The 18,985-nt window shown below is 43.7% G+C and overlaps 2 protein-coding genes across 2 annotated transcripts in view; both read left to right on the top strand.

The window, feature by feature from the left end:
- Positions 1–15,683, top strand: part of LOC110532773 (uncharacterized) — a 38,010-nt gene extending 22,327 nt beyond the window's left edge. The window contains exons 7-11 of the mRNA XM_090184710.1: positions 9,100–10,087; positions 10,356–10,480; positions 10,948–13,765; positions 14,090–14,529; positions 14,647–15,683. Coding sequence (XP_090040836.1) covers positions 9,100–10,087; positions 10,356–10,480; positions 10,948–13,765; positions 14,090–14,529; positions 14,647–15,232 — 4,957 coding nt within the window. The 3' untranslated portion in view covers positions 15,233–15,683. The remainder of the gene's footprint in view (positions 1–9,099; positions 10,088–10,355; positions 10,481–10,947; positions 13,766–14,089; positions 14,530–14,646) is intronic.
- LOC149985671 (catechol O-methyltransferase domain-containing protein 1-like) lies at positions 436–8,143 on the top strand. Its single transcript, XM_090242357.1, has 4 exons — positions 436–582; positions 2,330–2,451; positions 3,854–3,959; positions 4,123–8,143. The coding sequence occupies exons 1-4, from the start codon at positions 528–530 to the stop codon at positions 4,260–4,262; spliced, it is 423 nt and encodes a 140-aa protein (XP_090098483.1). The 5' UTR covers positions 436–527; the 3' UTR covers positions 4,263–8,143.
- Positions 15,684–18,985: the final 3,302 nt, after the last annotated feature.

The following is an 18,985-nucleotide window of genomic DNA, read 5'->3' as shown; positions in this document are numbered from 1 at the left end:
CACCTGCGCCTCATGAGACTCACCTGGACTCCATCACTTCTGATTACCTCCCCTATATCTGTCATTCCCTTTGGTTGTGTCCCCAGGCAGTATTAGTTATCTTTCTCATGTCCAGATGCTAAACTCTTGTTTTGTGTTGTTCTAGTTATTATTAAATTCACCCCCTGTACTTGCTTCCTAACTCCCAGTGTCTGTGTTACACATGTAGTATTTGTATGTATTATTTGACCCTCTTTACTGCATACAGTGAGCCTCAAACAGTGGTTCCCTATGGCTGACACCTTGGAAACTCCACTCTTACATCATGGGGTGGTGTTTGGAAAACACATTGTGAGGAAAGTGTTCTTGTGAAACATCTACATACAGAGTGGTCGATATCTTGTCCCTCACCCTAAAAGATAGTTCAAAACAAACACACATGGAGGCCAGTGGACTTTCCCATCCACTCTGGTTAAATAGTAGACCCACATTCCTTCAATAATGTCTCTTTGGTGTTCACTCTATATAGCTGAATAGACACTTCCAAAATGGCTCCAGATATCAAGATGTATTTCTGCTTTCAGCTTGTTCTTGCACTAACAGGTAAATATCTCGCTGTGCAATTTTTCCATTAGAGAGGAGACAAATGTTTTTATTTAAGCTTTATTTAACTAGGCAAGTCAGTTGAGAACAAATTCTTATTTACAATGACAGCCTACCGGGGAACAGTGGGTTAACTGCCTAGTTCAGGGGCAGAATGACAGATTTTTACCTTGTCAGCTCGGGGATTCGATCCAGCAACCTTTCGGCTCTAACTACTAGGCTACAGTACCTGCTGACTAGGGGGAGACCTAGGCTCAGGGGCCTCATTTATAAACATTTACATACAAAATATACCCCAAAATGTGCATGTACCAGTTTTCACACAAAAGTTAGAATTTATAAAAACTGAACTTGACTTGAAAATGTGCTCACCTTCCAGCAAACTTTAGACTGTGTATGCACTTTCTAGTGGTTGAAGTTTTGCATTGCAAGCAGGCAAGTAGATTAGTATGTTGTGCATGTGGGAAATATACTGGACATGCTTGTTCATAAAAATAAACAGGTTAATAATTTGCTGTTAGTGAGTAGAGAGAAAATCTATTTAATTCATCTTTGCATTTTAAAATAATTAGAAATAGGCATACATTTTATAGGCTATTATTTATTTAATTTACATGATCATTGCATAATAAATTCCTCACCGTTTCTGTGATGGTTTCATACTCACCAGGTTGCTAGCACATAGACCTAGAACAAGTACTGTATACTATTTGTCCCATATCTCGTTTAATTGCACCCACTTCATAGTAGTAAATAGACAAGCTATTTTACTCTAAACCATCCGATCCAGAGCTCGGATCCAGAGCACAGTTTATTAACTGTGGCACAGATGGTTGTAGGTTACTTCTGTAGTTTTCGTCTGAATACTGTAATTTCACATTTCTCTAGTAGACAATATTGCGTTTATACACATAATACATATTTTCAGAACCATTGCAGAATAAATTCTTAAACCTTTTCGGCCATGATGGGTTCATATTCCCGAAGTAGCCACAGACTACAAACAATTACCATGCGCATCTCTCATTTAACTGGGCCAATTAGATACGCTATTAATTCAAGTATTTTGCTCTATGCACAGAAAGGAAGCTGGTTTATAACATACAGTAGAATGTATTTAACAGGTGAATAGACATATGACATTTTGCATTGAAGTGTGTAAGTTATGGCCATCACTGTGAGTTGACAATGTTCTAGAATTCACGCAGTGCAGCAGCGTAGTTTGCTGTTAAGAAACACTTAGCTAGCAATCGCTGCAAACGTAGATAGATGGCTAGCCAACAAGAAAGAGTGGTAAAACAGAATCTCCACACAACGTGGTTTACAAGCTGCAAAGGCAAGTCTGCATGCTGGACATCAGGTGCAGCCAGAGCAGCTTGTCCCCACATGGAACTCTGAGTTGGTAGATCATTTGAATATCCAAGTTCATGCACATCTCATTGGCTGAGCTGGCAAATTCAGCTGTTTTTAACCAGTAAGCCCACACCATTCTGTTTTTTCCTTACATGCCAAACAAGGGCACAGACTCAGAGAATATCCATCTTTGTAACATCTTTAAGCACTTCAATTTCTTTTCCTGATGTTGACAGTAAAGAATTCTTTACAAAGGTTAACTTGCTAAATCCTGAACCCGCTGTAATCAATATTAGCCATGGTTGTGAACATGGCTTTGGGGCTGACAATCAAAATGATGTTTAGATGGGTTACCATGCCAAACTAAATTTGTAACTGATGTTTTTTTGGTCAGGCACAGGAATAGGATCTGCCCTGCCAGGTAAGAGCCACAGTGGAGGGAAGAACAACCCAGTGCTGCAGTATGTCGTGAACAACTCACTGAGAGAACATCCTGTCATGACCAAACTCAGACTGGTAAGGCTGGGCTGGGTTAGAGCCAGGGTTAGGGTTGAGGTTGAGGCTAGTGTTAGGGTTGAACCGGGATGAGGACATGAAACTAGGGCTAGGGTTGGAATTGTAAGACTGGGGAGAACCAGGGTGTTAATGAGATGAAAAGCAGGAATGTACTGTACATACAAACCAGATAGATACAGAGAGATTCTGGTTTTCTACAGTATCATGACAGTTAAATAGGCTACTATAACCACTAGAGGTCAGCACAGTACTATACAAACACTGTGCTGAAGCTGCAATACAGCGTAATTACATTGTTTGATTAGATTATGTCATAAAAAAGTAATGTTTTTTTGTATATGTTTGAAATCAAATGTTGTGTTAAACACTCTATAACAAAGCTTTCTTAGTGTCCAACAAGCTTTCTCAACCCTTAACCTTGTTCTGAACACCTCCTTAACAAAGGTCATGTTTGGCAAGACTGTACACTGTCCTTCTCTCAGCACAAATCAAAGCTGCAGGCTAAAGTTAAATCTAGACTTTGTTTCCTCTATCGTGATCGCCCCTCTTTCACCCAAGCTGCCAAACTAACCCTAATTCAGATGGCCATCCTACCCAGGCTAGATTATGGAGATGTGATTTATAGATCGGCAGGTAAGGGTGCTCTCGCTAGATGTTCTTCACCATTCGGCCATCAGATGTGCCACCAATGCTCCTTATAGGACACATCACTGCACTCTATACTCCTCTGTAAACTGGTCATCTCTGTATACCCGTCGCAAGACCCACTGGTTGATGCTTATTTATAAAACCTTCTACTGCAGCCCTCATCCACCACATACAACACCCATTCTGCCAGTCACATTCCGTTAAAGGTCCCCAAAGCACACAATGCCTGGGTCACTCGTCTTTCAGTTCGCTGCAGCTAGCGACTGGAACGAGCTGCAACAAACACTCAACTAGACAGTTCTATCTCAATCTCTTCATTCAAAGACTCAATCATGGACACTCTTACTGACAGTTGTGGCTGCTTTGTGTGATGTATTGTTGTCTCTACCTTCTTGCCCTTTGTGCTGTTGTCTGTGCCAAATAATGTTTGTACCATGTTGTGTGTTGCTACTATGTTGTTGTCATGTTGTTTTGCTACTATGCTGTGTTGTCATGTGTTGCTGCCTTCCTATGTTGTTGTCTTAGGTCTCTCTTTATGCAGTGTTGTGTTGTCTCTCTTGTTGTGATGTGTGTTTTGTCCTATATTTAAAAAAAATAAAAACAAAACAAAACATTAATCCCATCCCCCGTCCCCGCAGGAGGCCTTTTGCCTTTTGATAGGCCATCATTGAATTTGTTCTTAACTGATTTACCTAGTTAAATAAAGGTTAAATAAAATAAATACAATTAAAATCCTCCTTCCTTCATGTTGCAGAAAACCCTTGAGGACCCATGGAGCATCATGCTGGTTGCTAGTGAACAAGCACAACTGATGGCAAATCTGGCCAAACTGATCAATGCCAGCAAAACCATTGAAATTGGTATGTAATGATAAAACAAGCTTAATCCTGAAAACATTTAATGTTACTATATTATATGTAACATATTTCATTGTGCCAATCTTTTCAACATTCACTAATTCTGAATGAACTGCCCTCATTATAATATCAGAAGAGACTAATATTAATATTTTCCTCTCTCCAGGGATGTACACAGGGTACAACACCCTGAACATGGCGTTGGTTGTACCAGAGAGTGGTCAAGTGGTAGCATGTGAAATAGACGACGAATACGTGAACATTGCTAAACCTTTCTTTAAAGAGGTCAGATCAACATGCCGCTAATCATTCAGCTAGTTTACTTGCTCCAATATTCCTCTAGACAGGAATTAGATCTGTTTGTCCAGTATTCAACCCCAATGCAACATCTAAACCCATTCAAGCCGTTGGAATTCAGAAACATTGATTGTCTCCCCAAAAGCTTCAATATAGCATATTCTGTATCTAACATCTGTCAGTCAGACTTCACAAAATGCTGTGGGTGGAGTAGTGAGGCTGTCTGCTCAGAAGAATGTGTCAACGAAAGGTGCAAAGCCTAGCACTACAATGAACTTAATGCCCCCCTCCAAACCCCAACAGTAGAAATACTACTGGACACAACACAGGTCAACAGTTGTGACAGAAAATGGTTGGTATCGTCTGCTTCAAACCATCTAAACTCGGAATCAAATCAAAATGTAACTTAAAGCACATTGAAAATCCTCAATGGACAGCCCAGTTCGACCTGTGCCTGCGCTCTGGAGGTGCCTGGCTAGAGTGGGCATTCAGCCTGGAAGAGTGGCGTCAAGGCTACGCACCAGATCTTCAGTGCTCCCCCAAAGCTCGGTTCATCCTGTGCCTCCTCCACGGACCAGGCCTCCAGTAGGTCTCCCCAGCCTCGTCAGTCCGGAGCCCGTAACGAGGGTTCCCAGTCCCAGTCTGATTATTGCACAAGTGAGTCCATAGGTTAATCAGCAAGCATGGTGGAAATGCATTAGTGTGCCATGCTCATTGGCAGAAGTTAATAGGTGAAGGACATTCCACCCGCTTGCTAATGGTAAAGAGGAAGAGAGACGTGAGGCTATCCTGATGAGGTGTCAATAAATACACTAACATACAAATACCTGCTATGCTGACTAGTGAGATAGGAAGCAAGCAATGTGAATTATAGAGTTGGTCCATTCAAACCAGCCTTACCGACTGAACTTTCCTAAATACATTTAAAGTACAGCAGTTGTCCCCAACCGGTCGATCTCTAATGCATTCCTAGTCGATCACCAAACAATTCTGTAAAAAACCAAACGATAAAGACTTTGGTTCTTTTTTTAAATGTATTTTTTTGCTGTTGGGGGTAGGTGCACTTGATTCAGCATCCCTAGCACCGGGAAGGCAAAGTGTTCACATTTTTTTACCATTTCATGTGTCTGAATGTAGAACTCCACCTACCCGGCAGGCCCAGAGAGCAACCGGTGGCCAATCATATAGCTCAGGTAACTGTGTCTGCACAGTTTCCTGGAGCCACAGACTGTAATCAGTAGAGTTGTGTTGGTAAAATCACTGGTTATAGAGCAAACAACACAATTATCACAACAGAAAATAAAGCCATATTACAACCGATGTGTTGTGATAATTGCGTTGTTTGCACTATAACCTGTTAGTTCATAAGCCTTGAGACCTGCCAGCCTTACACCTGGCAACTTGGTCAGCGGGCACTGCGCCCGGCCCGCCACAGGAGTCGCTAGTGCGCGATGAGACAAGGATATCCCTGCCGGGGCAAACCCTCCCTAACCCGGACGACACTTGGTCAGTTCGATCCAGCACCACTTCAACTGAAACAATTCAACATCATCAAATCACATTGCTTAGTCTAATACAGTGACAACTAAAAGATACCAAAAATGATTTAGTCCAATCAATATAAGCTAAATATATATATATGTGTGTGTGTGTGTGTGTGTGTGTGTGTGTGTGTGTGTGTGTGTGTGTGTGTGTGTGTGTGTGTGTGTGTGTGTGTGTGTGTGTGTGTGTATGCAAGTTGAAAACAAATGTTGACTCAATCTACCTGTAGAGAAACGTCAATGACATCCTCTCTTTCATGTTGACAAACGGACTATGACTCTGTCGTACAGTGCACACTTGTATTTTTTGTAATAACCTTCTAACCCAAAGTCCAGGGCGCTATAGACTGTGCCGCAAAAGCATGCTCCAGCGGCATTGTCGATATCCCCGCTGAAAAACCCAGGGACGTCACACTAGTTAACATTAGCCTTCTACATCTAGCTACAACAATGCACAACAATGTATGAATTTATGGGTAGATCAGAATCAGCGTTATAATCATTGACCAGTATTAGAATTAAGTAAAAACACAAGTCCAAACCCCTATCTCCATCCATGGCTAATTTAGGAAAGGGTCAATTTTAGCTAGTTAGCTACAACAACAAGTTGTTTTGTCAATGATGTATTGCTCTCGATGTGATGTGATAGGAGGGAAGCCAAATCCAAACTGGCTTCCCTTGACACTTTTTCTTGGTGCTCCAGGACCATTCACAGTTGAGTTCACACACCACAATGCCACAGATGTCTAAAGTTTTTTGGGTAGCGTGCAATTGGCATGCTGACTGCAGCAACGTCCACCAGAGCTGTTGCCAGATAATTGAATGTTCATTTATTTAACATAAGCCGCCTCCAACATCGTTTTAGAGAATTTGGCAGTACCTCCAACAGGCCTAACAACCGCAGACCACGTGTAACCACGCCAGCCCAGGACCTCCACATCCGTTTTTTTCACCTGCAGGATCGTCTGAGACCAGCCACCCGGACAGCTGATGAAACTATGGGTTTGCACAACCGAAGACTTTCTGCATAAACTGTCAGAAACAGTCTCAGGGAAGCTCATCTGCGTGCTCGTCGTCCTCACCAGGGTCTTGACCTGACTGCAGTTTGGCGTCGTAATCACTTCAGTGGTTAAATGCTCACCTTAGAAGGCCGCTGGCATGCTGCAGAAGTGGATAAATCATGGATAAATGCAGGTTACATTCATACCGGGCAGATGGCAAACAGCGTGTACTGTGTCGCGAGGGCAAGTGGTTTGCTCATGTCATCGGTGTGAACAGAGAGCCCCATGGTGGTGGTGTGGTTATGGTATGGGCAGGCATAAGCTACGGATGACAACAAACACAATTGCATTTTATTTATGGGATTTTGAATGCACAGAGATACCTTGACGACATCCTGAGGCACAATATCATGCCATTCATCACCTCATGTTTCAGCATGATAATGCACGGCCCATGTTGCAAGGATCTGTACACAACTTCTGGAAACTAAAAATGTCCCAGTTCTTCCATGGCCTGCATACCCACCAGACATGCCAACCATTGAGCATGTTTGGGATGCTCTGGATCGACTTGTACGACAGCGTGTTCCAGTTTGTGCCAATATCCAGCAACTCCGCACAGCCATTGAAGAGGAGTGGGACAACATTCCACAGGTCATAATCAACAGCCTGATCAACTCTATGCAAAGGAGATGTATCACAGATTTTCAGGACGTTTAAGCTTTGAGACACTTGAGACATGGATTTTGTGTGTGCCATTCAGAGGGTGAATGGGCAAGACAAAATATTTAAGTGCCGTTCAATGGGGTATGGTAGTAGGTACCAGGAGCACCGGTTTTAGTATGTCAAGAACTGCAATGCTGTTGGGTTTTTCACGCTCAACAGTTTCCCGTGCATATCACGAATGGTCCACCACTCAAAGGAGATTCAGACAACTTGACAGAATCTTGACAGTGACAAAAGCATTGGAATCAACTTGGGCCAGCATCCCTGTGGAATGCTTTTAATACCTTGTAGAGTCCATGCACTGATGAATTGAGTGCAACACAATATTAGGAAGGTGTTCCTAATGTTTTGTACAGTCAGTGTATCTACTGAGTGACTTTCACCTGATCTAAAAGCACTTTCTCAACACTTATGTTTGTATAGGGGGTGGGGTGAGGACAGTTAGGTGTTACATATTACAATACCTCGAAATTATAAAAATGTTGAATATGAAATGTGTTAAAATATGTGAATCACTGTGTATCCTTTTCTAACATACATCTATCAAGTGACATGAGTTAATGTAGTGTTTATTTTAGTGATGATACACTATTTTACAATAAAAAATATGTTTGCAGAGACATTGTTTAGTCACATGTTCTATTTACTAATCTCTCTCTATAGAGATTTTCATGTCTGATTAAGAGTGTAAATATCATGCGATATCATATTCACATTATTCACTGAAATCCATCATTGATTTCTAGGAGCAACCTACCGTATACTGTGAGGTGTAAATGAAAGCTGTATCACTGGAACACATCCAGGCCAACCCCTTTCAGCCAGTCTGTCTCCGCCAAGCCAAGCAGACCCATGCATTTTCCTCATGTAGACATTTGTAAAAAGGTTCAAGATTAAAGGGCAACTCCACCCATTTCCAACCTAATTTTCACTGGTTTGGTGCTGGAGATGATGAATATGAGGTTGAAAAGTGTTTGAAATGCCCTTGAAAAGTGCTGCTTGACTGAGAAATGGAAGCAGTTATGTCTTGGCTTAGGGTCATTCTTACATGACTATTTTACACTTGCATTACTGTCTCTTATATACAGTAATATACAGTTATATTACAAGGCAGACACATTCAGCCAATCCAGATTCTGCAACCCCTTTCTATAATATTTAAAAAATCAACCAAACAAAGAAAGATATATAGCCCCTTGGATAAAACAATAGTCTGAACACCTGACAATTTATTGAAGACATATGACTTTTAATTTTGAGGTGTCATTGTAGACTGCCGACGTTTTGAAGTGAAATGATCTCCTATCCGTCAATGCTGTCTGAGACAAAACGATGAGGGAGAAAGAGAGACGGAGAGAGAGAGAACACAGGTGAGGGCGCAAGCGTTGGCAGACAGTCAAGCCTACAGCTGATGCTATACATTTTCAGCACTATAGACAGTTCCATTCTGCAGTGCGAGCAGACAGAGGGGGTATAAAAAGGTAGGAGCCGCGCTGCTTAGCCTGCAAACTGACACTGTATAGTTTACTGAGGCAATATGAGCCACAGAATGGACTATCATTCGGGTTCTCCGCATAGGGGAGCTCAAGCTGAGTATTGCTGCTATCAACCCAAACTGACCGGATCCCCCTCTGCATCCAGGACCGTTGGCTTTGAGTCGACTACCACATACACGAACAGAGGATATGCGACGACGCTGAAGAGCGAATTCGGATCCGTTCCGAGATCATCGGAGAGCCTTTTCGATTTATCAAACCCATTTACCGAGGTTTTGACAAAAATGAATGAGAAAGAACTGCTCCATGGGCTGAACGACCGTTTCGCCGGATTCATAGAGAAGGTGCGTCATTTGGAGCATGAAAATGAATTGTTTGAGAGGGAAATCGAGGAAATCAAACTAAAGGCACAGTCCCCTGCGTCTCTGGCCCAGGAGCACGAGCCGGAGCTTATGGACCTGAGGAACCTAGTTCATGACATCTCCCTTCAGAAGCGTCAGATCGAGATAGAGCATCAGAACCTGGAGGAAGATTTCCTCATCTTGAGAGACAAGTATGAGCAGGAGGCACGTGACCGCTCGAACGCAGAGAACGGTATCCTTGTGCTGAAAAAGGACGCCAACGATGCATACCTTGCCAAACTTCAGTTGGACAACAAAGCGCAGTCTTTGGTGGACGAGATCCACTTCCTGAAGAACAACCATGAGGACGAGATATCAGAAATGGTGGCCCAGATCCAAGAGGCTCAAGTAACGGTCAAGGCATACAACTTTGGCAAACCTGACATCACAGAGGCTCTCCGGGACATCCGTGTGCAGTTAGAAGGTCACGCCACTTCCGACATTCAGCAGGCCGAGGAGGGCTTCCGTGTCCAGTTCGCAAAGTTAACCAAAGCGGCAGAAAGTAACAGGGAGGCGTTGAAGGCAACCCAACAGGAGATCCAGGAGAATAGAAGGCACCTGCAGGGGAAGACAATTGAACTGGACTGTGGTAAAGGAATGAGAGAGGCCCTGGAAAAACAACTACAAGAGCTGGAGGAGCGTCACTATGCAGAATTGATTCATTACCAGGTAGACTGTGGTTTATTTTGTACCTCTAACAAATGTAAGTAAACATACACATTTTGATGATTCATATTTGTATTCAGGGCTATGTACTAGGTGTAGGCCACAAATATAGGCCCCATGTGAACTGTATCATTATTGGAATATAATTTTCTCATATTGGACCATATGGGTAGAACAATATTTCCCCCCCTAAATATATCCTGGTTTTCATACCAGACAAAGTGGCTGGTTGACCCTATTATTGACTCTTATTGTGTACTTTTCTGTCCAGGACACTATCAGGCAGCTGGAGAATGAGCTGACCAATGCTAAACTAGACATGTCTGGCTACCTGAGAGAGAACCAGGACCTGCTGAATGTCAAAATGGCTTTGGATGTGGAGATTCTCTCTTACAGGTAAGAGACATCAACTCTACCGTATATTTTTAGTGTGTTCCTGGATCTTTTTCTGAGGATAACCGGGGTGTGGACATTTTATTCTAGCCCAGCGCTAACACATCTGATTCAACTCAGTGCTGTGTTACAGCAAAACTGTGCAATAGTGTCATAGCGATGGTGAGAGATTACTACAAAACACAGTCAATAGTGAATAATAAATAAAGACTAATCAAATTAAACAGTAGACATTTAATTGAAATAGTTTGATTTCATATTTAACATCAAATGAACATAGACCATTTCACAACACAGAATGACACTTTAATCATGATATGGATATTCAGACATATCCACACACACTGTTCTCACAAGCTGACATGGATGTGTGCAGAATTGATCAGTCTGGCATTTACGAGGCTAACACATTGGGACATATCCATATTATAGTCATGACGGTAATAACACGTCTCTCTGCCTCCCTATAGGAAACTCCTGGAGGGTGAGGAGTCCCATCTGTACACCATCTCTGACACCCACATCTCCATGCCCTGCATCTACCGCCAGTCCCCCGTCTACACCCTGCCTTGCCTGGCCCGGCAGGGAGGGCCCACACGCAGGTCTGAACCCCAGTACAAGTTTGTTGAGGAGATCATCTCTGAGACCACCAGAGACATGGAGATGTCCGAGATTGAGGAGAAAGGCTCCGAGGAGACGGTCGGGGGAGAGGGAGACAAGTTGAGACAGAAGCAGGGAGAAGAGAGTGACAAAGCTGAGAGGAGAAGTGGGGAACAGGTGGATGAGCATAAAGAGAAAGCTAGAGGTAAAGTGGATGTTGAAGTGGACGCCCCGGAGGAAGAGGGTGAACAGGAGGAAGAGTCTAAGAGACAGCAGATGGTCACATCAGCAGAGGTCGAGGTAAATGGAGATGGAGTTAGCCCTAGTGAGGGAGAAAATGGAGAGGAGGGAGATGATGAAAGAGAGGAGGAAAAGGGGGGTGAGCCAGATGCAATCAAAAAGACAGAGGACATTGACAGAGGTGAAAATACACAAAGTGAAGTCAAATCAGCTGAGGCCACCAGTGAGGGAGAGAAGGAAAAACTGGACACAACAGAGAAGCTAGACAGCGAGATAAACGAGACATTAGAAAAAGATGACACCCCAAAACAAGGCAAATCCCAACTAGAGGTTCCCATGAATGGTGACATCTCAACAGAACCCAAAACGTCAGAGTCAGAGGATAGCAAAACAGGAAGTTCAATAAAGGGTGAACCACAGGTCCCCACAGAGGACATCTCCAAAGAACCCAAAAAGGTGTCAGAGGAGAGAAAAATAGAAAGCCCTTTACAAGAGAAAAAAGAGGTAGATCTGAAAGAGGAGAGTGCCCCAACAGAGCAACAACAAGATAGCCCAAAAGAAAGTCCCATCAAAGAGGGGAAAAAGGTAGATCTGACAGACCAGAGTGCCCCAACACTGGAGCAGAAACCTGATCAGAAGGAGCACAGAGAGTCAGACCAACCTCAAGAGGCAGAGAGTGCTGTGACAACACAAGAAGAGGATCTCCCTGAGCCCACAGAGAAGGACATGGAATCCCCTGATAACACTGCAGAGCTCAACACCAGTTCAACCAAGGAGACAGTGGAGCAGGTGAAGTCACCTGATGATTCTGGTGTAAAAACGACACAAGATGAGAGAACAGTAGGAGGTAAAATGCCAGACAGAATTCTCAGCACAACAAGTGAGTGTAAGGAAGACCTTGTGCAAAAGATTCCTAAAAAGGAGGTGGGTCCGACAGAGCAAAAAGTGAGCAGCAAGGATGATAGTGTAAAAATTGTTGGCAGTGAAAAGGTCACAAAAGATGTCTCAATGGGTGAGGAAAAAAGGAAAGAATCTGAGACATCCCCCAAACCCGACCCAACTGTCACCCCTAAAGAAGAAACTTCCATTAAACCAGAACCAGCAGTCACTGCAAAAGAAGAAACGTCCCCAAAACCAGAACTAGCAGTCACCACTAAAGAAGAAACTTCCCCAAAACCAGAAATAGCAGTCACCACTAAAGAAGAAACGTCCCCAAAACCAGAACTAGCAGTCACGGCTAAATTAGAAACTTCCCCAAAACCAGAACTAGCATTCACCACTAAAGAAGAAACGTCCCAAAAACCAGAACCAGGAGTCATCCCAAAGGTAGATACTTCCCCAAAACCAATCTCAACCATCACCCCTAAAGAAGAAACGTCCCCAAAACCAGAATCAGCAGTCACCCCTAAAGATGACACATCCCCTAAACTGGACCCCACTGTCACTCCTAAAGAAGAAACAACACCGCATCCAGAGCCAACTGTCACCCCTAAAGAGGAGACATCTCCTAAACCATACCCCACTGTCACCCCTAAAGAGGAAACACCCCCAAAACCATTCCTGACAGTCGCCACTAAAGAGGAGACATTCCCTAAACCAGAACTATCAGCCACCGCTAAATTAGAAACTTCCCCAAAACCAGATCTAGCAGTCACCCCTAAAGAACAAACTTCCCCAGAGCCAGAACCAGCAGTCACCCCTAAAGAAGAAACGTCCCAAAAACCAGAACCAGGAGTCATCCCAAAAGTAGAAACTTCACCCAAACCAGAACTAGCAGTTACCCCTAAAGTAGAAACGTCCCCAAAACAAAGCTCAACCATCACCCCTAAAAAAGAAACGTCCCCAAAACCAGAACCAGCAGTCGCCCCTAAAGATGACACATTCCCTAAACCGGACCCCACTGTCACTCCTAAAGAAGAAACAACCCCGCATCCAGAGCCAACTGTCACCCCTAAAGAGGAGACATCCCCAAAACCATTCCCGACAGTCGCACCTAAAGAGGAGACATTCCCTAAACCAGAACTATCAGTCACCGCTAAATTAGAAACTTCCCCAAAACCAGATCTAGCAGTCACCACTAAAGAACAAACTTCCCCAAAAGCAGACTCAACCATCACCTTTAAAGAAGAAATTTCCCCAAATCCAGAACCAACAATCACCCCTAAAGAAGAAAATTCCCCAAAACCAGAACTAGCAGTCACCCCTAAAAATATAACATTCCTTAACCCTGAGCCCAGTGTCACTCCTAAAGAAGAAACAACCTCTCAACCAGGGCCAACTGTCACTCCTAAAGAGGAGACACCCCCTAAACCGTACCCCACTATCAACCCTAAAGAAGAAACTTCCATTAAACCAGAACCAGCAGTCACCCCTAAAGAAGAAGCTTCCCCAAAATCAGATTTAACCATCACCCCTAAAGAAGAAACTTCCCCAAAACCAGATCTAGCAGTCACCCCTAAAGTAGAAACTTCACCAAAACCCGAACTAGCAGTCACGGCTAAAGTAGAAACTTCCCCAAAACCAGTACTAGCAGTCACACCTAAAGATGAAATTTCCCCAAAACCAGAACCAGCAGTCACCCCTAAAAATGAAACATTCACTAACCCAGACCCCACTGTCACTCCTAAAGAAGAAACTTCCCCAAAACCAGAACCAGCAGTCACCCCTAAAGTAGAAACTTCCCCAAAACCAGAACCAGCAGTCACCGCTAAAGTAGAAACTTCTCCAAAGCCAGCAGTCACCACTAATGTAGAAATTTCCCTAAAACCAGAGCACACTGTCACTCCTAAAGAAGAAACAACCCCGCAACCAGAGCCAACTGTCACTCCTAAAGAGGAGACATCCCCTAAACCGTACCCCACTGTCACCGCTAAAGAAGAAACATCCCCGCAACAGGAACCAACAGTCACCCCTAAAGAGGAGACATCCCCTAAACCATATCCCACTGTCACCACTAAAGAAGAAACATCCCCTAAACCGTTCCCCACTATTGCCCCTAAAGAGGAGACATCCCCTAAACCGTATCCCACTGTCACCACTAAAGAAGAAACATCCCCTAAACCGTTCCCCACTGTTGCCCCTAAAGAGGAGACATCTCCTAAACCAGAACGAGCAGTCACCACTAAAGTAGAAACTTCCCCAAAACCAGAACTAGCAGTCACAACCAGAGAAGAAACTTCCCCAAAGCCAGAACCAGCAGTCACCGCTAAAGAAGAAACTTCCACAAAATCATCTCTAGCAGTCACCGCTAAAGTAGAAACTTCCCCAAAACCAGAACTAGCAGTCACACATATAGAAGAAAGTTCCCCAAAACTAGAACCAGCAGTCACCCCTAAAGAAGAAACTTCCCCAAAACCAGAACCAGCAGTCACCCCTAAAGTAGAAACTTTCCCAAAACCAGACCCAACCATCACCCCTAAAGAGGAAATATCCCCTAAACCAGACTCAACTCTCACCCCAGAATTAACGACCACCCCTAAACCATACTCAACCCTCACCCCAGAATCAACAACCACCCCTAAACCAGACTCAACCCTCACCCCAGAAACAACGACCACCCCTACAGAAGAGAGTGAAATGATGGGCAGTGGTGACAAAGCTAAGACAATCACACCACCAGAGAAACAGATGCCTGCAGTTGCAGAGAGCAAGGACTCACACAGGGGGGCACCAGAAAGCAACACAATTCAAGAGAAACCAGAGGAAAGTATGGACAAAGAGCCTGAGAAGGTTACAGATCCCAAAGATGGACCCACAAATACAGTTAGCGTGAAGACCAAGGCCTCTGAGTTAAAACCTGAACATGTTGAGATATCTATTACAAAGATATCACCAGTGAAAGAACAGGATGTATCAGCCGTGGGTTTGAAAGATCAGACAGTTGATGAGAAGATAACAGAACAGGTGCAATTTTAAATAGACTAGAACAGCTTTACAGGAGGTGCATGGTTAGTGCAAGCCTATAAAGCAATATGAGAACTGCTCCGCCTTAAAATACTAACTGACACTTAACATGTAAAGTATCATGGTTATCAATTATCACCAGGGACGCAACTTTCACTGGGGATGGGGACGGGACATGTCGCCCCACCCCCCCCCCCCCGCCCCTGATTATGAGGCACAATTAATGAACTCCTGCAAGAGAGATGTACTGTAATATTGAATGTAACAAATCAAAAGCTGTATTTTGCTGTATCTATTTACTTCTCATTAATGGATGATAGTGTGCATAGGGATGATAATGAGAATGGTTGATAATGTGATTTGATCATGCCTGAATGTGCTGAGCAATAAATGCTATTTGAAGAGCACTTCTGTTTCCAGCTATTCTTACATACTGTGCTGTATTTCACCTGATAAGATGGCATCACATATATAATTTCTCATAATTTCTCCCATATGTAGAAGCAGGTGAATTCCAACAGCACTAGGCTGAATTCAAAATAAATCTCCCCTTTGCCCGCATCCTATTTCCCCAAAGCATGGTAGAAACTCACGGTTGAACACTTTATATTGAACAAAAATATAACTACAACATAATAAGTTACAGTTCATATAAGGAAATCAATCAAATAACTTCTATGCTCGCTTAGAGGCAAATAACACTGAAACATGCATGAGAGCATCAGTTGTTCCGGACCTTGACCTTAAAACAGGTCAATATTCACAAGGCCGCAGGGCCAGATGGATTACCAGGACGTGTACTCCGAGCATGCGCTGACCAACTGGCAAGTGTCTTCACTGACATTTTCAACCTCTCCCTGTCTGAGTCTGTAATACCAACATGTTTCAAGCAGACCACCATTGCTCCTGTTTCCAAGAACACTAAGGTAACCTGCCTAAATGACTACCGACCCGTAGCACTCACGTCTGTAGCCATGAAATGCTTTGAAAGTCTGGTCATGGCTCACATTAACATCATTATCCCAGAAACCCTGGACCCATTCCAATTTGCATACCTCCCTCTGCAACATGATCCTGGACTTCCTGAAGGGTAAGGGTAACTTCAAGTTCCTTGGCTTCCACATCACCAACAAACTAACATGGCCCAAGGACACCAAGAAAGTCATGAAGAGGGTATGACAAAACCTATTCCCCCTCAGGAGACTGAAAAGATTTGGCATGGATCCTCAGATCCTCAAAAGGTTTTACAGCTGCAACATCGAGACCATCCTGACGGGTTGCATCACTGCCTGGTATGGCAACTGCTCGGCCTCCGACCGCATGGCACTACAGAGGGTAGTGCATACGGCCCAGTACATCACTGGGGCCAAGCTTTTTGCCAACCAGGACCTCTATACCAGGCGGTGTCAGAGAAACGGCCAAAATATTGTCAGACTCCATCCACCCTAGTCATAGACTGTTCTCTCTGCTAGCGCACGGCAAGTGGTACCGGAGCAACAAGTCTAGGTCCAAGAGGCTTCTAAACAGCTTCTACCCCCAAGCTTGAACATCTAATCAAATGGCTAGTCAGACTATTTGCATTGACACCCCCCCCTCCCTATGCTGCTGCTACTTTCTACTATTATCTAAGTTTAGTCACTTTAAAACTCTACCTACATGTACATATTACCTCAATTACCTCGACACCGGTGCCCCCGCAAATTGACTCTGTACCGGAACCCGCTGTATATAGCCCCGCTATTGTTTTTTACTGCTGCTCTTTAATTATTTGTTACTCTTACTTTTTTTTAGGTATTTTCTTAAAACTGCATTGTTGGTTAAGGGCTCGTAAGTAAGTATTTCACTGTAAGGTCTACACATAGTCTGCGGTTGTGAGGCCAGTTGGACGTACTGCCAAATTCCAATAACTTTGGAGACGGATTATGGTAGAGAAATTCATATAAAATTATCTGGCAACAGCTCTGGTGGACATTCCTGTAGTCAACATGCCAATTGCACGCTCCTTCAAAACTTGAGACATCTGTGGCATTGTGCTGTGTCACAAAACTGCACATTTTATAGTGCCCTTTTATTGGCCCATTTCTTGGCTCATTTAATTTAGGTGAACTTGTTGGCAACAAACTTTTGTTTGCATCCCTGCATCCATAATTGGGGAATTGACAGAGGAAGACAGAGGAAACTCTGGTTTAACTTCTAGGGGAAGGGAGAGGACTTTTCAAAACTGTTTTGAAAAGTCCCCCCCTACCCCTAGAAGTTAAACTAGAGTTGTTGTTTCACAACACAGCAAGGACAGCAAGCTTCCTCTGTCTTACTATGTCAATTCCCCAATTATGGATGCAGGGATGCAAACAAAAGTTCCTTGCCAACAAGTTCACATAAATTAAATGAGCAGCAGGGTAGCCTAGTGGTTAGAGCGTTGGACTAGTAACCGGAAGGTAACCGGAAGGTTGCAAGTTCAAACCCCCCGAGCTGACAAATCTGCCGTTCTGCCCCTGAACAGGCAGTTAACTGTTAACTGTTCCTAGGCTGTCATTGAAAATAAGAATTTGTTCTTAACTGACTTGCCTAGTAAAATTAAAATAGAACACAGCAAGTTGTGAGATAGTTAAAGGGAAACAGTGTGACTGAATTGCAAACTAAAACCATACTCTATTGTCTTAACCCAGCCAAAGATGGGTTGAGATAGTTTAAGGGAAATGCTGCAATGTTAGCTGTATTGTAATGGTGCCAATCTTTCTCATTCCAGAGATTCTGGGTTCGCGCCGAGGCTCTGTCGTAATCGGACGCGACCGGGAGGTCCGTGGGGCGACGCACAATTGGCCTAGCGTCGTCCGGGTTAAGGAGGGTTTGGCCGGTAGGGAAATCCTTGTCTCATCGCGCACCAGCAACTCCTGTGGCGGGCCGGGCGCAGTGTGCGCTAACCAAGGTTGCCAGATGCACAGTGTTTCCTCCGACACATTGGTGCGGCTGGCTTCCGGGTTGGACGGCGCTGTGTTAAGAAGCAGTGCGGCTTGGTTGGGTTGTGTATTGGAGGACGCATGACTTTCAACCTTCGTCTCTCCCGAGCCCGTACAGGAGTTGTAGCGATGAGAAAAGATAGTAGCCACTAAACAATTGGATACTACGAAATTGGGGAGAAAAAGGGGTTAAAAAAGAATAACAAATAAAATGTATAAATTGACCAATTTGGCACATTTGGGCAAACACCTGGAAGAAATTAAACAGCATATTGCGTAGTGATGTAGTTCTTTACTGGATCAGTAAACTTTGCACACACTGCCCTCATCTTGTGGACAACATCTAAATTACACCTAGAATCATACATCACTGTCTGGCCTTTCTATTGCATTGCAAAGATGATGTAACAAGAAAAATAGAAAACACATGTTTTTTTGTTTGTATTATCTTCTACCAGATCTAATGTGTTATATTCTCCTACATTCAAAGTGTTTCCTTTGAAATAATAACAAGAATATGCATATCCTTGCTTCAAGTCCTGAGCTACAAGCAGTTAGATTTGGATATTTTAGGCGGACAAGGGTCAGATCTTGAACTGGACTTTCTGCCTAGTTTGATTGAACAGTGTTGCTCATACTCAACCCCAATGTTATGCGACCAGGGGGCAATGCATGGCACTTCTTGTCACTTCTACTCCTGCTCCCCCTCTCTAGCACTCTTTGTAGCCAGTTTACTTATTATTACGCACACCTGCCACCATCGTTATGCGCACCTGCACCTCATGAGACTCACCTGGACTCCATCACT

The sequence above is a fragment of the Oncorhynchus mykiss genome, chromosome 1 (genome assembly GCF_057628025.1).
Source record: "Oncorhynchus mykiss isolate SJ-2025 chromosome 1, ASM5762802v1, whole genome shotgun sequence".
Classification (NCBI taxonomy): Eukaryota; Metazoa; Chordata; class Actinopteri; order Salmoniformes; family Salmonidae; genus Oncorhynchus; species Oncorhynchus mykiss.
The sequence above is the reverse complement of the archived record's forward strand: the minus strand, read 5'-3'. Positions and strand labels throughout refer to the sequence as shown.